At 39.7% G+C, this 23869-nt stretch overlaps 1 protein-coding gene and 1 long non-coding RNA gene across 2 annotated transcripts in view; one reads left to right on the forward strand and one right to left on the reverse strand.

The window, feature by feature from the left end:
* The window catches only part of LOC141381937 (uncharacterized), a 152710-nt gene that overhangs the window by 99729 nt on the left and 29112 nt on the right, over positions 1–23869 (forward strand). The window lies entirely within an intron of this gene.
* si:dkey-124l13.1 lies at positions 832–21121 on the reverse strand. Its single transcript, XM_073948296.1, has 7 exons — positions 21065–21121; positions 11699–11977; positions 9486–11298; positions 7124–7297; positions 5022–5195; positions 3775–3821; positions 832–3670 (listed from the first exon to the last, which is right to left on the reverse strand). Exons 2-7 carry the CDS (start codon positions 11955–11957, stop codon positions 3144–3146), a joined length of 2994 nt encoding a protein of 997 aa, XP_073804397.1. The 5' UTR covers positions 11958–11977; positions 21065–21121; the 3' UTR covers positions 832–3143.

Genomic DNA, 23869 nt, shown 5'->3' on the forward strand with positions numbered 1-23869 from the left:
AGTAAAGAAAAGAACCAATGGGCTGCAGAGTGTCACATGGGCCGGCCCAGTCTGTCTGTCCGGGAAAAAAAGCATCTACTTTCAGATAGTCACAGATCACAGGAGCGTCAATTAATAAGGCAGAAAAAAAACGATAGGCTGCTAAGCCTTTAATGGGCCGATCAGATCATAAGACGATGATCAGCCCGGCCCAAAAAGTACGTCGGCCCACCAGGAAAGTGCCTGGTTTGCCAGATGGCCAGTCCGCCCCTGGCTCTCCGTCTACACCAAAATGCTGAAAACGCACATCACGTGACCACACACACACTCTCGGGCAAGCGCTGCAGCCCATCTACCCAGATGAGAGCTGTGCTAGTCGGACTTCTCATCAAGCATCTCCCGCTGGATCTAATTTCACTATATTTATTAAACGTGATATTTCATTCATCTTGTTGTCTTTATCTAACGACATTGGATAACTGGTCATTGGCATCTATTACTTGTTCTCAGGAAACGTGTTTTGGCTGAGCGCAAAGATAAGTTAATGATTAATGTAACCACGTAGCCTACATTCTGTATATTGACTGATCGCTTGCCTTTATTTCCTATAATGTATAAACTTATTGTATGTTATACTTTTATAATGGCCATCATCTATTATTAAAACTGATATTTAGCAAAAGAGAGGGTGTGTTTCGTATTTTTACTGAAATTGAAAGGAGGCAGTTGTTATAGGCTCCGTTTAGTTATAAGTATCCACACAATGAAGATGATGCTCATGCATCACGACGCCTCAACATTTCTGCTGTCTGTTAAGTTGCTAATATCAAAATGAAAATAGGCAGTTCCTTAAATCATGTTTACATTTTATTATTGAGAAAGTGAAACAACGTAGCCAGGGTGATGTGAATGAAGTTATAAAGTACACTGTTCCCTTTGAAGATTTACCCGTGTCCTCGGTATAGTCTGTTTTCCATATCAAACTGAGAAGAAGAGACTGCAGGCTTGATCAAACTTGCGAAGTCTGAACTTACAAGGAGAGGATGCAGGACTGAACTGTGTACTTAATATTGAGGAAAAGCCCCAATCAGAGAGGCGAATGTCTGCAGCCCCGCCTCCATTTTCAGATGTCTCCGTTTTCCATCATCCACACTGAGACGGAGCAGCAGCGTTTCAGAATGAAAACGGCCTCTCCAGCGTTTTTGAAACGCTCCGTTTTCAGCGCTCGAGAACTACGGCGTAGTGTGGATGGATGGCGTAACCGTAGCAGAACTTTTGCGTTTTCAAACTAAAACGCATTAATGTAAACGGGGCCTTTGTAGCACCAGGAGTCGTAAACCCACACCAGAGACTCAGGCCCCTTTATAAAATCAATACGTAGTTTTATCAATGGACTGTACACTGTGGCCAACAATGGCCAACACTGATTATAACCTTGACATTCACACAGCTGCTGACTGCTCCTGTAGAGGATTCTGGGTAAATCTCTCATCAGTCTTCAGCTCAGTTTCACTGATGATCTAAAACACACATTAAACCCAGGGCAGAGCGGCTCAGTGAATGTGGTCTGGACTGAGTGGATGAGGCTCATTGTGTCTCTATAGATGTTGTAGAAGATCAGAGTTCCTGCACTGTGATCCACAAACACTCCTATTCTCCTGCTGAGTGCCTTCACTGAGAGATCAGTGCCTGTGTTATTGTATCTGAATGAGAAACTAGAGGAAAAGTATTACATTACATTACTGAGCATTACATCCAAACACACACTCATAACACTGATATATACACACCATAATCATCTCCACTCTAGTCAATCTCTCAGTAACAGCGTCCACACACACTCTCTCTGCACAACACCTGAGGATAATCCTGAAATCTGTCTGGATGATCAGGATAAGTCTGATCCTCTAACACACTCTTCCTCTCTCTATTCTCCTCAGAAAGAATTAGGCAAGTGTGTGCTGTGTTTGGATCCAGTTTGAGGAAAGAGACATCTGAACACATGAATACTCACATTTATAACCACAGCTGTGTATGTTAACAATTCGTAACTTTCTGATTTAGTGGCTAATTCGTATAAATTTGTACAATCTAATTGAACAATTTAGTACTATTTGCTAGGGATGTAACGGTATCAGAATTTCACGGTACGGTAATACCTCGGTATGAATGTCACGGTACGGTATTTATTGAATCATTTACAGGAAAAAAAAAACTTTTGAAAATACTCCAAAAAAGTGCCAAAAGTGTCAATGACATACAAATTAGCCATCTATCTGTAAGCTTTGAAACAGGAACTTCAATTTTAATAACAAAAAAATATTAAACTTGTAAAAAAATAAAGTTTCAATTTAGTATTGTTGAAAACTCATCACATTTAACATTTAATCCGTCAAATATATAATCAACAGCTCACAGACTCAAATCAGCTTCAGAGTTTCTGGGAATCACAAGAGCACAAATATCAAACCAGTAGATGAATAAATGAAGGATAAATGAAGTGTGATGTTTTTTTGTTTGTTTGTGTTATGTTCATTTTATTATTTTTAACTGTTCAAACAATGAAAACACATTTATTCCAGTATTTATTGATCTGTTCATGTTAGTTGATGACAATAAAGTTGTTCTCTGTTAGTTCTTGTTGACTCTCAGTACATTAACTAATGTTCACCAGCACAACTGTAGATTAATAATGCTTCAGTAAATGTCTATTCACTGTGATTCATTATGATTCATTAACTATAATTAATAATGCTGTATGAGAATTTTTGATTATTATTGCGATGAGATTATTAAACATATGAACTAACATTAACTAACATCACCTTATTGTAGTTTGACCATCTTAAAATACACAAAAACACCTATAGTAGAGTTATGTCTCTGTATTCTGCTTAGAGATTATTACAAGTGTTTCTCTCTCTCTCTCACACACACACACACACACACACACACACACACACACACACACAAACAGAGCAGTGAACACATGTACACACTCACACAGACACACACAAACAGCAGTGAACACATCCATGCATGCACATACACGCACACACATCTTTTTTTTACTCACACATAGATGCATGCACACACACACACACACCATCTCACTGCGGCTGACTGCTCCTGCAGAGGATTATGGGTAAATGTCTCCTCAGTCTTCAGCACATTTTCACTGATGATTCAGAACCAATCCAAAACCCAGGGCAGAGCGGCTCAATGAATGTGGTCTGGACTGAGTGGATGAGGCTCATTGTGTCTCTATAGATGTTGTAGAAGATCAGAGTTCCTGCACTGTGATCCACAAACACTCCTATTCTCCTGCTGAGCGGCTCCACTGGGAGATGAGTCTCTGTGTTATTGTGTGAGAATGAGAATTTGGAGGAAGAGCAGATCAGACTCCAGGACTGAGCATTATATCCAAACCAACACTCAGCACCTCGACCCTTTCTCCTGATGCTCTTATATGACACTGATATACACACACCAACATCTCCACTCCAGTCAATCTCCCAGTAACAGCGTCCACACACACTCTCTCTGCACAACACCTGAGCATAATAATCAAATCTATTCAGATGATCAGGATACGGCTGATCCTCGCTCACACGCTTCACCTCTCTGTTCTCCACAGACAGAATGAGTTGATTCTGTGCTGTGTTTGGATCCAGAGTGAGGAAACAGGCATCTAAACACAAGAACACACACATTTATAACCACAGCTGTGTGTGTGTGTGTGTGTGTGTGTGTGTGTGTGTGTGTGTGTGTGTGTGTGTGTGTGTGTGTGTATACATTTTTGAAGTCCTGCTGTAATCCTCGTGTGTCCTCCATGATCCAGACTGTAAACACACACAGATGGAGAGAATGAGCTGTTTAGTTTCCCCCTCAGCTAATAAGCTAAAGCTAGCACTGAGCTGCTCAGCTACACGCTCCAAACTCTTGAGCTAAAACACACAACACTTGTTGGTTGAGCCGGGATGCACAATGAATGTAACACAGTGCGTTCTTTTCCTCTGCTGTTGGTGAAGCGAGCGCAGATACTGCTCATGTTGATGGAGACACCCTGCTGCAACATTCATTTATTACAGTGATCACACTTAGCTTTGACATCGTTCTTCAGCACATGCAGCCTTTGAGCACATGTTGCAGTCCATCTCTAAACTATGTTCAGATTATTAAAGCTGCTCGACAGTGCTCTAGTTCCTGACAGATTACCAAGTGTGCACAGAGAAGAGGAATCCAGAATCCAGATGTTGGATATGATGATATCGTGCAAACAGAACATTTTATGGGTGAGTGAATACAGATACTAAGCTACCTTTTTTTCTGTCCTGTGCAGCGCTGCATTACAAACGCATAGGGGAAAACTGCAAATAAAAAATGTTTTCTGTGTCCTCAAACAAGTATATATGTTTTTATATGACGTGGTAAATTTTAAAAATGAAATTTACATGAAGAACATTAGTGAAAAGCTTCTGAGTGCAACAACATATAGGCAATATTTCATTACTTGCTCTTATGTGCTGAAACACTTAACACTTTCCTTAAGATCACAGAATGATATGCAAAATCTTTAAATAGAGGGGAATCACCTATAATGAAAAAATAATATGTTTCAGGTCTGTCTGGAGAATTTGGGCTGAATGTTTGACTGCGTCTATCTAAATGAGGATGTTAAAAAATACATTTTTTACTGAGTTATTAACGGAGACCATTTGATGTTCGATGCCAACAGTCGGTCGGTTAGTAAATGAATATAATGGATGAAAACACAGAGGCATATGAGTATAATGTAACATATAAAGTACTGCTGTTCAAGGCAATTGGCCTGACATGGCCCGATTAAAGCCCTGGCCCGACAGTGAAAATGCGGCTAATGATTTGCTCTTCATAGACATGACTGTATTACTCTATAAGCTGTATCTTCTGTCTGTCCTCACCCCATAACCCTCACAGAAAACTGAAGCTGATCACAAAAGAGCTTTGTCCTCTTAAAGCCATTTAGTGCAAAAGCACAAGACCAGTGATGCTTCACATACTTGAGTTTGTCCAGTGTGTAGTTTGGATCCTCCAGTTTTTCAGAAAGCAGCTCGACTCCTGAATCTCCTGGATGATTGTAGCTCAGATCCAGCTCTCTCAGGTGTGAGGGGTTTGAAGTCAGAGCTGAAGACAGAAAACCACAGCCTTCCTCTGTCACCATACAGCCAGACAATCTACAAACACAGCAATAGTCCACATCACACAATTGGACAATCACACATCTCTTTGTGTTGTGAAGATGCTGACTGCTGTTTCTGCTCATGTCAACAGCAGTGATGAACACACACATCCTGATCAGCTCTCCTTATTGATCGAGCCCTCACGTCAGCAAACACACTAACACACTCAACAAGGACTCGACATCATCTGTATAAGTGTACAGAGCAAAGACATTGTTCATAATACACCACATCAAGCTGTAAAGTCTGCTGTGAGGAGGAAGAAGACACACTTGAGCTCAGAAGATCATCTTAAAGTCATGTATAAAACACAACAGGAAATGAGCTGATTTCATCATTTATATTGTGATTCTGTTGTGGACTAAAACAAAATGAGCTCAGACAAACACAAACCCGCTCTCTTCATGTGTTCATTACCTGACCCACAGTCACATTCACACTGATGGTCCATTAGGGGACTTTTATTCTCTCAAGTGAGAATCACATCAATATTCATGACTGCTGAATCTCCTTCACATATCGCCTTTCCCATATATTGTTTTATGTGAACAAATAATCGGGATTATTTTCAGATCTTTCTGTAGTAAATACATAGGTCCACCTCGTCCCTTTCAGTAAGCTCTTGAATACATATGTTTATAGTGTGTGTGTGTGTGTTTGTGTGTGTCTTCATATTATTTGCGCTTGCGTTATGCTGCACTTTATTACAGTTTTTCTTGATTGCTTTAATGCAGCAGATACCTGAAACTCCACATTTTCAAAACAGTTAACACACAGGCCTAAACAGCGGCACTCATGGTAAAAATGTCACATTTTGCTTGCAAAACGCACATACCTTGTCAAAACATTTAAAATATGCAAAACAAGCTAGTTTTACTTTCCAACAACACAACTTGAAAACAAGTACATGAGCTCTTAATCATTACACAATGGACAACAAAATACAGAACTCAGTGTGAATCAGAACACCATTGCTTGCCATTGTAGCCTATTGCCAATGCCATTTGTTGTCTTTCTATTCGGGCTATCAAATTTGTCTTTTTGCAAAGAATTGGATCCAGAATGAGAAATGATTTGATTAATATTATATTAAATTCAAACTGTGGCTAAAAACTGAAATTCTGTAAAAAAAAAATAAAAAAAATAAAAAAAAAAACCATAACAACATAACAGACAAAAAAAATAATAAAATACTCTAAATATTAGAGAAAACACATGTAAACCAATATACAGTCACCTATTAGAATTACAGGACATAGCCACTATTGACCTCCTCCATCCATGCTGGCACAGAACAACACAAACCTTCCACTGTTTTTAATGTTTGCAGATTAATTGGTAATTGAAAATTTGTGTGAAGGAGTGTCAAAACGCTGCTTCAGTTAATTCATACTGCTCTTGGTAGTGTCTAATGGTTAGGAATAGATGGTTTCTGTTTGGTTACCATAGCTAAAACAATCGAGTTTGGACTGCATCACTGACATCCGTGTAAACTGTTTTGAAAAATGGTGGGGAAAATGTGTCAACTCAATGAAAAAGGCTTTACACATTTGCAAGACCTGTCTTCTGCTCTGCTGGGATAGTGATAATGAAAATAAAGTGGATCCTATTTTCTTTAACCAGGTCAAAGCAAACAAGAAAAACTGTAAATTCTGCATTCTGAGTGAATAAACCCTAAGATTGCCTGCTGTTCTTCCAATCAGCATTGTGACACCACAAATATGCAAATAAGAGCGTTAAACAGGAGTTTAGGATGTACAATTAATGAATTATCTGTTAATGAATGCTCTGGATTATTTGTTATTTTACAGGTATAGTATAAGCAGTAAGGGGTTTAGTATCACCCGGGGTTAACATATTCAAGTATGAAAAGCCCTAATATGTAACTGTCTGTAGTTATTGTTGAGTGGAGAATCATTTACCTCAGTGTCTCCAGTTTACAGTTTGGACTTTTCAGTCCATCAGAGAGAAGCTTTACTCCTGAATCCTGCAGGTCATTGTTACTCAGGTCCAGCTCTCTCATGACACAGTTTGAGGATTGTAGAGCTGAAGACAAACTCTCACAGGATTGAGCAGTGAGATTACAGCACTGTAGCCTGTTAGGAAAACAGAAATATAGATTTTGTGTTTATCTAGCAGGGCTAATCCAGAACAGAGACAACAACAATTGAATGGTGTGTTTTAGTTTGAGCAAAGGCAAAAATGACTATATGTACTCTTCAGGGCCGGAGTGGGACTCTTTTTCAGCCCTGGAGTTTCAAGCCTTAGACCGGCCCACCTCAGTTCACCACTGACTGTATTAAAATAAGGTCATTTCCAAATCAGTTTCTAATTACACTATCACGTCTTTTTTGAGAAAACAGCTGTTTTAGAACTTCAAATGTTCAACAACCCTTACAGTATTATATTTCTTTACAATAAAAATGAAAAAAAAAAATGTTTCTCAGACAAGGACCGAGCCCAGGTTGACAGCGTTATAACCTAACGTGCTAACCCCTGAACCACAACAGCTGAACATGGAATGGTGACTTATCTAGTTAAGGCTAAAAAGAGATAAAAAAGAGCAGCGCTGCGGTAAAATAATGAATAAGAAGGCTGTGGTCAAGTAAATAAATTAATTATTTTTAAAAAGTGTGACTGCTGAGAGCAACAGATTCTGGAGCTAGGGACACAGGGACGCCCCCAAGGGGTAAACTCTGGCCACCCCAAAATGATTTTGCTGTTGATATTATTAACTTACTTATTATAAACTGATGCGTGCGTGCAGAAAACCATACCCGTCCCGTGTGGCTCACGCGCTCGTGTGTGAATCCCGGTTGTTTACATGTACGCTGATAAAAAAACGCGCCGCTCATGCGCCGTGAAACCGGAATAAGCCTTTTGTGAAGAGGTGTCAGGTGTTTAGTTTTGAAAGTCGACAAAACTAAAGTTTATATAATATGATGATGATACTTTCACCAAGCATGTCTATAAAGCAGAAAGGAGGGATAAAGAGTCAGGGAGGTAAGACTTCATAACATTATTTCTCGGCCATAATTCGGGTCTAAGACCACAGATAATTCTATAAAACACATATTTTTGTATTCTATAGAATTGTCATAACTAATATTCATGCAAAAGGTTCCCTAAGTGATCTTAGCATATCACTCTGTTACATTGTTTTCCAGTAACATTTAGGATTGATGTCTGTTATTTATTTAGAATAATAATTGTGTAATTATATTAACATTAATTGTATTTATTTAGAAAAAATATAAGTACATTTTATATTTATTGAAAAATAAATGTAACTATTTAAGGAGGGTGGGTATATGGGGTGGTTTGCCCAGGGTGTCATCTAAACTAGAACCACCACTGCCCTCCCTGATCGTCATTGACAGCACACACACACACCTTCAATACAGAGTAATGGCTATGTAATATTTACCTTAAGGTATATCAATAGAAGAAGCTGCAATAATAAAGTGGCTCAAAAAGGGATATAGATAAATGATATTATTAGGGTCTGTATAGTGAGTGTGTGTGTGTATTTATAGTAATGCATTTTGTTCAGTTTGTTCACTTGTTTGTTTTATTATTTAACTCATTAATCTCAATTAATTTTAGACATGGCATATACTGTATGCTGTACAATAAATGTATGTAAAAAATAACTGAAAGTTATTTCTATATATGAGAAGTGTTTTTAAACTAAATATTGATTTTAATTTGGTTTGCACATGTACTTGCTTAATTATTTCAAGGAATAAATTGTGATACTGTAAGACTAATTAATTAAATTATTTAAAATCACATTATTTAATTGACCAGAAACAAAAATATAACATTACACTGAATTCAATTTTTGTTGTGTGTGCCACCCCAAGATTTGGTGTGGCCTCTTCTGGCCACCCCTATGAAAACTTTCTGGGGGCGCCACTGTAGGGACATCGGCCCTCGCGGCCAAAAAACGGACCGGCCCACCGGGAATTCTCCCGGTCCTCCCAATTAGCCAATCCGGGCCTGGTACTCTGTGTAGCTATCACCACACCATCTATATTTAGACATTTAAATGTGTTAACAGAAAGGAGAGATTCTATCTCCTATATTATATATAGAGATTCTATATTGGTATTGCATAAAAGAATTATCAAAGCATTGAAATGTCTTAAAATGAAATAAACTTAAGGAGAACAGATATTGTATACAGCAGGAGATCAGTAATGCTTATTTGAAGTGAAAGATTGCAGATGTGTCGCAAATTAATGTGTGAAATGTGCATAAGTGTATCCAGAAAACTCTTACAGGGCTCTTGTGGTGTTTTTGACCACTGGTATCAGTCTCATCAGTGCTTCATCAGATCTTCTGTATTTCTGCAGTTCAAACTTCTCTTGAGTCTCTTCTGACATCAGGAGCACAAACACCAGACCAGACCACTGAGCAGAGGACAGATCCTGTGTTGTAAAATTTCCAGACTTCAGACTCTTCTGGAGTTCCTCCACAAAGTCATCCTTCAGTTCATTCAGACAGTGGAAGAGGTTGATGGTCCTCTCTGCTGATTTCTCCTCTTCTATTCTCTCTTTGATAAAGTCAGTCGTGTCTTTGATGTTTTCAGGTTTGAGCTTCAGTCTTGGGAGGAGCTGCTTCAGGTTATTCTGATTAGACTCCAAAGAGAGACCCAGCAGGAACCGGAGGAAAAGGTCCAGGTGTCCATTCTTACTTTGTAAAGTCTTCTCGACTGCATCCTTATGAAGTTTAAACAGGGGCCTTTCAGAGAGTTTCCATGTCAGTTCCTTTTTCCAGGAATCAAGAAGTAGATTTGCTTTCTTGTTTTTGTAAGTAAAATACACATAGAGAGCAGCAATGAACTCCTGAACGCTGAGATGTACAAAACTGTAAACCTGTTCCCCTGAAATGGGGTTTTCCTCCTGAAACATTCGAGTACATAATCCAGAGAACACAGACCCTTCCTTGATATCTAGGCCACACTTCTCCAGATCTGTTTTGTAGAAAATCAGTTGTCCTTCCTGCAGCTGTTTCAAGGAAAGTTCCCCAAGCTTTAGAACAATTTCATCAAAAGACCAGGCCTTGGCTTCAGGTTCAGAATTATTGCTGTATTTTTCTTTCATCTGTTGCTGTTGAGACAGTAAGTAGCTGGTGTACATCCCTGTGAGAGTTGTGGGTGTTTTTTTATTGCTTTCTTGACCCAGCAGAGGCTGAAGAACAGTGAGAGAGATCCAGCAGAAGACGGGGATGTGGCACATGATATACAGACTTCTGGATTTCTTGATGTGGCCGATGATGTTTCTAGCAACCTCAGGACTGCTGTTTTTGATGAAGTACTGCTCCTTCTGCTTATCACTGAATCCTCGCACTTCAGTCACACAATCAATGTAGTTTTGTGGTATCAGACTGGCTGCTGCTGGTCTGCACGTGATCCAGATGAGGGAAGAGCGTAGAAGCTGTCTCTTTAAGAGATGTGTTACTATCTTACTCACTGTCATTTCCTGGTCAATATTTGCAAATCCATTATCCTCCTTAAAGTTCAATTCAAAGCGATATTCATCCAGTCCATCAAAGATGAACATGACCTTGCCTTGTTTTTCAGGAAGAGAGCTCAGTCCTCCAGTTCTACTAAAGAAGTACTTGTTAAGCAGACCTATGAGACTGTACTTTTCATCTTTAATCAGATTGAGTCTACGGAACGGCAGTGGAAATATGAAGACTATTTCCTGATTGTCTTTTTCTTCAGCCCAGTCAAGGATGAATTTATTGACAGAGACAGTTTTTCCCACTCCTGCAATCCCCAGTGTCAGGACTCTTCTGTTTTGTCGACCTGTGTCAGGCTGAACTTTAAACATGTTGTTACACTTCAGTGGTTTATCTTTGGCTGTCTGTTTGTGGTGTTTTAACTCCATTTGTATTACCTCATGGTCATTCTCTCTTCCTCCACTCTCATTCTCCACCACATATAGATCAGTATAAATATCATCCAGGTACTTCTTACGACCCATCTGCGAATTACCAATCAATATCTGCTTATAGTCCTCCTTTAAGTTCTTCTTTAGTTCATGGCTGATGTTTGTGTAATCAAGAGGAGTTTTACTGTTTTCTGAAGCTGCACCATTACAAGAGAGAGAGAAAAAACATTAAAGTAAAACATATTATTCCCTTTATTAAAAAAAAAAAAAACAATTACATTTATATACAAATTTAGAGAAACAAAGACAAACAATATATTCACATTCAGCATAAGCAGACATACAGCTTCCCGAAGCCCATAAATGTTGATATTGTGAAATGCAAGCATCCATTTACATGCATTAGCATTATGATTGGCAATCACTGTTGCCCATAGCAATGCTAAATCTTAGACGGTTCATCTGAAGCTGTGCAATAAATGTTATGACAATACATCTGACTTAAAAGCCTTGCTAGGACATAGCTATAATATGGAAGATTTAATCTGATACATATGTGAATATTTGTATAAAGTTTGACAATGAATGAAACAATACCTTGCTTCTGTGTATTTTCCAGCTTTTCAGCCAAGTCATTCTGGTTTATTTTCCTCAGGATGTCCACTGTGATCTTCACAGCTCCTTCTGGTCCAAAACACGACTCCATCTTATCCACTGTCTCCAACCTGTCTGCATTCTCCATTTCAGATTTTGAAATACATCTATAGTCATTCCTTAAGCACCACTGAAACTCTTTTAGTTCAACTTCTACCAGTTCTTTCAGTGAGTTCTTGAGCAGCTGTTTGACATTTTCCATGGTGCTTCACTCATTCACAGCTACAGGACAAGAGCAACAACATCTGAGTTAGTTTCACAATTAACATATGGACCTAGGCATTTATTTCTTGTTTGAATAATAAAATTAATATGAGTAGAAACTTAACATTTCAAAAATCTACATTTTGAAAATTGATTGTCACTATTTTAAGTGGTACACTCTGAGAAAAAATGTAGAATGTTGTACAAAAAAGGTACAAACCCTTGTCACTGGGGCAGTACCTTTTTATGGGACAAAACTGTACCTTAAGACAAAGAAATGAAACTGTACCATTTAGTTTGTACCTTTAAGGACATGATTTGTACCATGGGAAACCAAAATGTACCTTTGTTTTTTTAAACCTGCTGATACAATATTGTACCTTTACCAAAGGTACAAATCTTATCCATGAAGGTACCACTAAAGTGACAAGACACTTAACAGTTAACTTGTACCTTAACAGTGTCAAATGTGTTCCTTCAATAGCTATTTTAAGGCATTTTGCTTTATCCAAAATGTGTCGGTTTGTTTTAAGTAAATATAAAACATTATTACATTTATTAAACAATGTTTCAGTTTACAAAAAAGTTTTTTTTGAGTAATATCACATTTACAATAAAGAATAAAAATACTTTAACAAAAATCAAAAGACCTACTTTTGCAAAAAATTTCACACTATTCACAAAAATGTTACAGAAGCACATTCTCCCATGTACAATATAAAAAATAATTATCCAATTTTCAACACTTTTGTAATCATCTAAAAGTAATTTAATTTACTTAATTTTAAAATAGAAATAGAACTATGCAAAAGTATTGTAATGAGATATTGTATGCACAATGTTTGATTATTTCTAAATAGTAAAATATCTGCATGAACACTTTGCATATGCAGGATATTTGCCAGCTCACGTATGTAGTAGAAAGCACATGCCAAAAAGTTGTGGATATTATGGGGTGGGTATCTTTTTTCCAGTACTGTTCAGAGACTTTACAGAAGCTAGAAAAACCTAAAAGGGGCGGGGGGCGATCCGGGGGAAGAGGGTGAAGTTCCAGAAATTTTTGTAATTTCTGTAAAAGGCCCATTGTAGACCTTTTACAGTTTTACCAATTTACAGTTATATTTTATGTACTTTATTTGTCTTCTTTCTGACAGCATTGTAGAATGATCACAAAATTGAACACTGAAAAAACTGACAACTAATATAATATAATAGTTCCAAGATGTACTTGTACATGGTCATAATCCTCTGAATTAAATATATATTTTTTTTTTTCTATTTTGATACACATGGCCACACGGACAACAAGAGCCATTGGCAATTGGGCTGCCAGATCCTCCAGAGTTGCCAGATCCCCTTTCCTGAGTTCCCGGAGAGGGTGCCAGATCTTCTTGAATCCTGTAAATGGCGGGTTCTAGATCCTCCTGAATCCCCCATGTGGCTGCCGTCAGATCCTCTTAAATTCCCAAAATGGCGAGCAACAGTTCCTCTTGAATTCCCCGAATGGCAAGCACCAGATCCTCATGAATCCTACAAATGGCCAGAGCTGCCACCTGAGTCCCTTGAATTGCTACCAGAGCTGTGAGACTTAAAGATAAGCTTCACGATGGAAAAAAACACACAATAAGGCAATAAACAACAGGGAAAACAAAAGGCTTACTAGGCACCGACCAGAGGGGTATTGCACAAAAGTGGAATAAAGAAAGCTAGGATAAGAGAAAAAGCACAGCTGGACTTAGTTTAATTGGGTCCTTCTGGCTTAGTCCAAGAATCTGCCGAACCAGCTGTATTCCTCCCTGTTTAGAGACCTTACTTGCGCCATACTCACGTTAATGACAAAGGCAGACTCGTCCAGGCTTCTGGAGGCCTCTTCAACCTCCTGGATGGTCAAATTTTGGAAGACTCCACAGCGGTGCCCTGAGATGGAAGTTAGGTAGCCAGTAAGAAAGCCATAGAAACGCCATTGTTGCCTAGTGTTTGGGTTGGACTCCAGGCTATCTGATGAAGGCAGTAAAGTTAGACAAATTAGACCACCAATGGTTTAACTTAGCCAGAGCCACTGGTGCCCTAAAGCAAAAGGAGGGGGCGGGAAAAAAACATTTCTGCTCTGGGTTACCAGCAGCTCTAGGTTCACCCAGCTAAACCAGCCACGAAAGCCCGCCCACCTTCCCCCGAATGGAATTCCATGATGTGGCTGGTTCAACCAAGAGCTGCTGGTGCCGGCAGGGTTTCCAAGAGGTAGTCTAGGAACTGGGCTATGTTTTTCAGGTAGTGCTGTTTCGTAGGCTCGGCTATCCGCGTCCGGCCCAGCAGGGCAGCCCAAGCTCAGATTCGGGCCGGCTGATAGAGAAACAGGAAGTTCTCTGGCTCCGCGATGCCTCTTGCCATGTAGCCCAGAAAGGTCGGTAGGCTCGCTGCCAGGTTGAAAGCCTTCAAACTCCCCCAAAAGCAGGTCTGCAGAATGGGTACAACCAAGAGTACACAGCCCTGAAGACACAACCCCACTAGACCAACAGTAAAGTGCCACAACTATACTCAACTCAGCATGGGGACATAGTCCGGGAATGGATAAGCTTGCGGGTCCAAAGCTTCCGGAGGCTCGGGGGCGTCGGACCTCATCGAACATGCACCGTTTTGGTAGCGGCTCCACATGCGCCGGCAGTGGGAGCTTTTTTGTACGACCTGCTACAACCATATCGATATGCACCAACCATCGAACGGGGGTCCAGACAGCTCATAACCCCAGCACTACTGACCCTGGCATGTTTCACCTCACCGGAGACCACTAGCTCCCCCCCAACCAACCAAGGGTAGGGTGAGGGTCAGCTGGGAGCCAGCGAGGATAAACCCGGGGGGTGGGCGGCGTTGCGGATGGATGGGATCAGCAGCACTGGGAAACCTACACTATGCTGCCGCTGGTGAACCACTGCTGGAGCCACTGACCTTCAGGGCCTTGTCACACACTCTCTGCCCAGGGGCCCCCCACGCTCTCAGGCCAGCCGTGCTCCACGCTGGCCTAGAACCACTGACCTCCAGGGCCTTGTGTCACGCGCTCTCTGCCCGGGAGCCCTCCAAGCTTTCCGGCCAGCCGTGCTCCACGCTGGCCTGGAGCCACTGACCTCCAGGGCCTTGTGTCACGCGCTCTCTGCCCGGGAGCCCCCCACGCTCTCCGGCCAGCCAAGCTCCACACTGGCCTGGGCTGGTGCCACTGACCTCCAGGGTCTTGTGTCACGCGCTCTCTGCCCGGGGGCCCCCCACGCTCCCCGGCCAGCCAAGCTCTACGCTGGCCTGGAGCCACTGACCTCCAGGGCCTTGTGTCACTCGCTCTCTGCCCGCGAGCCCCCACGCTCTCCGTCCAGCCAAGCTCCACGCTGGCCTGGGCTGGAGCCACTGACCTCCAGGGTCTTGTGTCACGCTCTCTCTGCCCGGGGGCCCCCCACGCTCTCCGGCCAGCCAAGCTCCACGCTGGCCTGGGCTGGAGCCACTGACCTCCAGGGCCTTGTGTCACACACTCTCTGCCCGGGGATCCCCCACTCTCTGGGGGCAAGCGCCGGTTCCAAAGGACCCTCTAGATTGACACCTGATTACCAGCAGTGCCCGGGCACCCCACTCTTAAGCCCGGGGATGCTGACTTCGCCATACTGCACGGGCAAGACAGACGTGCCGCTGGTGACCCAACTGGCCAAGACGTACCACTTGTGACCCAACTGGCCTTGGGGGTGTGGATGGGGCACCAATGCCACGTAGTTCTAGTCTCAGGTGATAATAAAATCCTGTGTTTGCCTCGCCCTGGTGACCGGGATTATTGCTTGTTTAATGGGAGCAAGCTGGCGCGGACGCCGGGCCATAGACTCCCTGCTTCTTCGCTAAGAGCGCCGGGATGCGCGCGCGCTGGCCTGAGGGGACAACTTGCACTTCGGCTTAGGTTAACAGCTCAGCCACGGGCCCCTGACTTCCATGGGGCGCGCCCACCGGCCTTGCCCGGGTTTGGTGGCACCTCCTGGGGCAACAGGCCTGCTCTTAGACCCCTGGTTCGTTCAATCGCTAAAGCCAAAATTGCACTAAGTGCCCATTTCTTCGCCTTCTCCGAAAACAGAACGGCAGGTCAGAGAAACCCAGTATCACGCGCGCACCTCCAGGCGCGGGACATGCCGAAAAAGGTGGTCTCTCTTCGGCCATGGCTTGGTGGACTAGGGCCCGGGTCTAATCAACGCCCCCGGTGAGCGCATCCATTGCGTTTGCCAGCGGTCGTTCCAAAGACCCACCTTCCCCCGCTAAAGATCCACCATCCCGCCAAATGTTAGTTGTTCCAAACAGCAAAAAAAAAAAAAGCATTTTGTTTACCAAACCAAGTTTTTTACTTTCCACTAGAAGCTCAACAGCACTTCAGACATCTGCAACTCTTTAGGACATTTAAAGCCCCTATTATGCATCTATCAAGCTCTGACAAAGTCTCATACATCATTAATCTTTTCTGATCCTTCCTTTAACAAACGGCCGATGTATGCCCCATTGTAAACGTGTAGATTACTTAAGCACTCATCATAAAAATTACAGAAAAACAGCAGAAGGCTGGGGCTGTAATGCTTTTTTTATTTCAAAAATAAACTTCAACCACTGACTCTTCACAGCCTCATCTTTGGGTGTATAATAACTTTCTCTCATACTTCAAAGCACAGAAATTTGAAGTCACTGAATCAAGGCTGTGAAACACACAGAGAACATTTGTGCACAAGACTTTTGGGAACTGGATCTTGTAGCCTAGTGTTTTTGCTTCAAAATGATGAGAGAATCTTGTTTACTTGCATCTTGTTTATTTGCTCACAAAAAAACAATATAATGAATTAAAATTTCTAAGTCACTTTTTGAGTTAAAATGGTCTATGTGAGAAGGCATGAACTATCATTACTATGCAGTGAGTCACATCTGAGAAGACAAAGACCTGCATAATGAGCTGCAAAATGAGCCATCAGACAGGTATGTGACTAAGAGAATGAACCTGAGAAAAAAAATAAGTTTATATATTTGCAGTTTATTTAAAATATATCTATCACACAAAATAACTCGATATACACTTGTGAGAGTCAGCACACTGTATAATACTCTGTAAACTATACAAACTTGCACATAGCAAATCTAATTAAAGAATAAGCAAGATGATTACATAAACTATATTATTAACATTTTTGTGATGTTCACTGATACTAGTACTAATTTACCTAACAAACTCAGTTACCATAGGAATTATAAACTGAACAGCACCTGTTTTTTAAACAACTCTCAGTATTTATTTTTCACAATAGCTTATGCATATGCATACTTGATGAGAGAATCGAATGCAAATAACAAAGAAACTATATTTTAACACTAGTAACCACAAATAGGATTACCATACTCACATGAAAAACATTATTAGTAAGTTACAGTGAATAATGAAGTTGTTTTGAAGCATACTATAGTAAAGTACTTGACATAATTTGTTTTATTTATTCAATAGTTGCTGTGGTTATATAACCACTAGCAAGGACATATTTTATATAAATCATGAAGGTAATAATAAAAGGCTTACTTGACAGTGTAGGAAAAAAGGAATTTATTTTTTATTACTTTTGTGTCTTTAATTTTTTATTAGTAAAATATTCAGACTAACAACAGATTAATCAACCTTTCTCTTATGTATGAGATCACATCTTGACCTGACACGTTTCCTGTTTATTTTTATTTTTTACTGTGCTGCATACTTTTAGAGGAACTGCTGACCAGAGGAAATATATTAAAGAATAAATTTAGGGTTGTTCTGGACTGCGGTCTATACATGTCACAAGTTGCCATGATGCTTGTAGAAGTTGTAAAAAATATTAGATATGCACGTAATTGTTCAGTTCTGGTATGCAGAGAAGGGTTGTAGAAAGAGGAAGTATGTCTGGGGTACAAGAGCCAAAGGACTGCAGAATTACTGATAAGTGACATTACACCAAACTCCACCTGTTAATATCAGTTGTGTATATATGCTGGTGTCAGGAAATGTATGTTAGTTGCGAACCTCTTGAATGTAATTCTTGTATTGCAATGGGGTAACGTAACCCAGAGCTCTGTCATTGAATTGTTTATTTGTATCTAATAAATTACTATTATTTTTTGGCATTAAAGAAAAACCTCTCCAGACCTTTTCTTATTGAACACACATGGAATTGGCTTGATATTCCAACAACAGGAATTCTGTCCTTTGCTGAGTCTAGACATTCTTTAACATGCGCTCATCATCAGAGTCGCACTCTTCCTCTGAGGAGAAAGTAAATTCTTCAGCGCTGTTCAGTATCATGCTTCTTCACTCGTGTAGCGTGCCAACATTCAGTCGAAAGTAAGTAACTATAATAAAGCTTGTCGTTTTATGCCATGTCTTGGGGAGCGTGTACATTATTACCTGGCACACTTTAGTTCATTTTTATATGAACAGTATGCTCACTGAGTGCGGGATCACGTTCGCTGTAATGAGGAGACAGGAGAATCTGTACTTACTTTTATACGGATTACAAGAAAAGAGATTATTTTTTTTCGGCTTAAATTGGTTAATGCACAAGTAGACATATCAAGCTTTCTTTAGAAACATCTCTCATATTTCTTTGTTGAGTATTTGCTAAATTTCTGTTCATTTTAATGACGTGTTTTTCCTGACAGACCATATCTTGCACAAGTCTCATGCAGGATATTTGTAATATCAAAGCCTCGTGGGCGTGGTAGCATTACCTCTAATGAGCTTAGACTGAGAAACTAAAAATAGCTTTGGTTTCATACTGATTACTTTATCAAACAATATTTGTTTTCAACATGCACATGAATTTAAAAATAGAGAAACTTCAAGCTTTCTAAAGATATGTGTCTCATCTCTAGGTGTTTGGTTTTCGTGTTTGTGAGTTTCATCGCATTTTACTGACGCGTTTCTAAAAACAGTTCACGGAGAAAGAAAAGACAGACTGCCTACACTGTTTATTATCCTTGTTTTGCAAAAGCGCACACGTTTGTTGTAATTGTGAGTGTACACATTGAAAACTAGACACCTAACAGATTTGATCGATGTATTGATCTTATCTGTACGATCAAAACTGAAAGTGTAATTTAAGTTCATTTCAGCTTATTGAGGTAAAAACTTGTCAGACCGCGTATACGTGGTCTTCGACCCCATGGGGTTAAAAATGGTGCACTTTCAGATTTAAGCCTTAGCTGGATATTTCACCTCACTTAGAGCTGTGTTACACACTGCATGAAAGGTCATTTTCAAAAACCCATAATAGGAACTCTTTAATTCACTGCATTGTCCTTACCCATCACCTTCTTGTCAGCTGAAGATTTTGCTAAATGCTTTACTGGTAGGACTGCAACAATTAGTGGTATATTTAGCTGCTAAGATCCACTCCTACTGCAGAGAAATCACTCTCCTCCTCCCTCACAAAGCCAGAAGGGTCCAAACTTTTCTTAGGCCAATGTACAACTTGCTCCCTGGACCTCCTTAGTTAGAACATCTCCACGTGAATGAAAGACCATCACCTGCAGCTTAATCCAGCTAAAACTGAACTCCTTGTGTCCTTCCTGCAACTCTGACTTAACACCATGGCTGGGTCTGAAACTGCATACTTCCATACTATATTGTACGCTAAAATCAGTATATGAGCCGAGTATTATGTCCGAAATCATAGAATTCGAAAATCAGTATGCGAGCAGTACGCGGATGACTTACTACTTCCGGCAAGATTCTGGAGTGCGCATACCATACATGCTGCGCTATCCCATGATGCCCCACGAGCAAATTCATGAATGGGAGTAAAGTGATGCAATTGACACAGGTAGGTCACGTGACCATGACAAAATGGCGGATGTAGTACGTCCGAATTCCATTCGTACTTTTCACGTTCATACTGTATAGAACATACTTTTCTAACGGCCGAGTAGTACGTTTAAATTCAAATGCAGTACCTACTGAGTAGTAGGCGGTTTGGACGCAGCCCATATCTTCTTGATCAAACTGGAGTCAGCTGCCATTAACCCTTTCCATTCAGTCAAGATTCCTGGGGTGATCTTTGATGACCAAACACAGCAAAATCATGCAATTATGAACACTTTGAGATGTTGAGTAAAGTCAATCTGAACCCTTGGCTCATCAACCCATCAATGGCTGTATAATTTTGACGATTGGGAAAACTTTTTTGTTTTTCATTTTATTTTAATTTTAAAAACGATTTTCCCTATTTTAGAGGAACATTTGTTAGTTTGTTGTTGTTTTTTTTACTATGTCCTGTTCTGCTTTTGTGTTGAGAATTAGGAAATGTCATGATCTTTGAAATGTATTTAGAGAAGATAAATAATGTAAAACAGGTCACAGTTTTAGCCACAGCAGTTGTTTAACATCAGAATCAGCTAAACCGCAACACTTTAGGCAAACAAAAGAAGGTCTGACTGGTGAAACTCTTCAGGGTTTTCAACTCATGTGTCTAGAAATAAGATTGTGTGAATCCACAGTACTGCACATCACTTTTGTGATATAAAGCTATTCAGTCCTTCTTTTCCACAAATGTACACTCATAAAACAAACTAAATGCATTCATGGATACTATTATTGCAGTTTGAGTTTTCTACACTTAAGAGCTTCTATAACTCGCTGAGCTTATGCTGTGTGCTAAAAAACGGACTGTTCCTGTCTGAAGTAGAAAAGAGTCTGTAATTAATCATTACATCAAAATGAAGCTGTTGAGTGAGTTTCTGTCTCAGAGTTCACAGCAATATGATAAGAAATACAGTCTAAGAATCACAGACTCATTAATAAACACACAGAACACTCATGAACACACAGATCACTCATAAACACACAGATCACTGACAAACACACAGATCACTCATAAACACACAGACTCATTAATAAACACACAGATCGCTCATAAACACACAGACATTAGTACCACAATGAAACACACTCAACATTAAAAGGTGTAAATGAAATAATCAGAATGTCTTCATCTCAGCAGTGAAGTTTTAGAAACACAAAGAGATGATCGACGGATAATCAGACGACACTCATAGATGACATAAAGCACAGAAAGAGCAAACTCTCACCTCAAACAATGCCTGCAGATCTTTTTGTTCCTCCGCTGAACTGTTGAGTTGAACAACAGATCAGAAAATTCTTTCACTTGTGAAAAACGCGTCAAAACATGTTTGAAACATGAGGGAATTACCAGTCAGGAGAAAAACACAGACACACAATTATCATTGGAGGCTTTTGCTCAGCTCTTAAAGCAAGCAATGCAATGTGACAGTCTTCTTCTGTAGTGCACTAATATAACAGGTCACTTTCCAAATTTGGTATATACTTACAATGAATAAATTTTAGCCTCAGTTTGGTTTGTGATATTTATATTGTTTATTTATGTTTGTTGTTTATATTGTTCATGATTGTGAGTGTGCAGTAAAAGTACCACAACAACAACAACAACGATTAAGCTGTTCAAAAAGGCTACAATAAGAAGAGAGAGATGTAGCATCCAAAAATAACAAACAACCATGCGATGTAACATTTCCACCCATAAGTTTTCAAACCAAATACTTTCATTTTTATCAGTTTACTCTTTAGCAAAATAATCTCTCAAAAGCTGTGTCATGTTCAAAACCTTTACTGGATATTCAAGGTCTGTTCTTCATCATAGTCATATTCTGATAAAATTTCCTCATCCTGTGCAGAAAAGCAAGAGGATTATGGTCTGGATTAACACTGATTACATAACTACTGCCTCCAGGGTAAACTGCAGAATCCTGTAAAGCTGACACCAGCGCCTCCTCAGTTGTACTGTCCTGTACTTTTGAGCATTCGTAAATTTCCTAAAACACATACAGCATAATCTATGCCAGGTGTGTCAAACTCAATTCCTGGAGAGTCCTTCAGAATTTAGATCCAACACATTTACCTGCTGCTTAACTCTTATTAGTGCATCCTTGCTTCATCTCCTGAATTAACTTCATGCTTAATATTCAGATTCATGTGCATTTGTGTTTTTGGCTGAGGAGGAGCTAAAACAAGGAAAGATAATGAGAAGCAGCCCATTATTCAAACAGGAATGAAAGACTCTTTTTTTAATCACAAAACACATTCAGAGTCATTACCCAGAAAGGAGGCGACATTCTCGCAACGTTCCCTGAAAGTTCCCTAAAGGTAATGAAAGTCCCAAACATTTACAGCACATTAGGGACATTCTTAAAACGTTCTCTTTTAGTCATAAAATAACGTTCCCAGAATGACTTCAGGAGGACGTTCTGTTTTGGTCATTCTATGGTCACATAATAACGTTACAAAGAGAACCTTTCTAACATTAACAGAACGTTTCCACATGGTCCTCAGTCATATAATAACGTTCCCAGTATGACTTGAGGAGGACGTTCTGTTTTGGTTATTTTATGGTCACATAACTTTACAAAGAGAGTCTTTCTAACATTAACAGAACGTTTCTACATGGTCCTCATTTAGTCATATAATAACGTTCCCAGGATGACTTGAGGAGGACGTTCTGTTTTGGTTATTTTAAGGTCACATAATAATGTTACAAAGACAACCTTTCTAACATTAACAGAATGTTTCCACATGGTCCTCCTTTAGTCAAATAAGACCATTTTGAATAGGACTTTAGGAGGACATTCTGTTTTGGTCATTCTATGGTCACATAATGACGTTACAAAGAGAAACTTTCTAATATTAACAGAATGTTTTCACATGGTCCTCCTTTAGTCATATAATAACGTTTCTAATATGACTTAAGGAGGACGTTCTGTTTTGTTCATTCTATGGTCACATAATAACGTTACCAAGAGCACTCCCGCAGCACTAATTCTAATAGCTAGTGCTCGTGGTGTCAAAATTCAAAAGCAAACACGTAAAACTTCTATGTCTTCTATGTTCATCGTGCTCAAGAATGAGCATTATAACTGTAGTGTAGCGTGTAACTGCTTCATTCTGGAGAGTTTAAAAAAAAAAAAAACATTTCGTATCTGGGAGTCGATTCCTGTCTTCGAGTCAATTCCAGCACTTGGTCCATTGAGGAATCGACTCTTTAGAAGTCGATTCCCTAAATCCCTAAACAACGGCACTTATTCTGCCAGTCAACAAAGCTGCTTATCACCAATTTCAGGTAAGTTTAGTCCTTAAAAGCACTCGAATATTACATACAACTGTTCCTGACTGCTTCTTTTCTAACTGGTAATTGACATTTGTGTTGAATATTTATTTTATAGTAATGGTTACACAGCAAAATCCTCAGAGTAAAATTTACTCAGTTCAGAGAATATTTGATCCCTCTCTAAATTCAGCAGCAGTTAAAGTTAATGAGACAATGATGGGGTTAATTAAGTGATGTTTGAGCACTGATGATGAACACCTGCTGTTTGCTCATTGCTTACCTGATTGACTTTATTTCTGTCAGATGTTCACAAAAGACCATATGAGATTTATTGAGAATTAACGGTTTTAGTTCTTTACATTTTACAAAAAAAAAAAAAAAAAAAAAAAACACACAAACGTTTTTTTTTTCCCCTGATGTCACCATTGTGGAGAAAAGTGGTTGATTTACTTGGACTCTATTTCTAATGAAATAATTTTTCTGTGCTTGCTAGGACAAGTATAATAAGAGCAAATGTGATCAAGTTGATTGATCCTGTATTGATTCTTACTCTTGACAAGAGTAACTTTATAAGAGATTATGTTTAAATGATGGTTTATCACATAAGAAGCAAAATTCAGTGTTTATCAGGAGAATGGACCTCAGCTGGGGTTTTATATTTATTGAAACACATTGAGCATCTGAATCAATTCAGAGACACAGACATCAATAATCAGTGTATCTATCTCAACAGTGGTTGGAGGTTTATTAATTT

This window comes from Danio rerio, chromosome 4 (assembly GCF_049306965.1).
Source record: "Danio rerio strain Tuebingen ecotype United States chromosome 4, GRCz12tu, whole genome shotgun sequence".
NCBI lineage: Eukaryota > Metazoa > Chordata > Actinopteri > Cypriniformes > Danionidae > Danio > Danio rerio.

What these genes read in the sequence shown, in the direction of transcription:
- si:dkey-124l13.1 (XM_073948296.1), bottom strand. Translation starts at nt 11,957, where the DNA reads ATGGAAAATGTCAAACAGCTGCTCAAGAACTCACTGAAAGAACTGGTA. An exon ending in AAAAACACCACAAGAGCCCT is followed by an intron (nt 7,298 to 9,485) that starts GTAAGAGTTTTC and finishes TTTTCCTAACAG; the next exon opens with GCTACAGTGCTGTAATCTCA. An exon ending in TACACACTGGACAAACTCAA is followed by an intron (nt 3,822 to 5,021) that starts GTATGTGAAGCA and finishes GTGTGTTTACAG; the next exon opens with TCTGGATCATGGAGGACACA.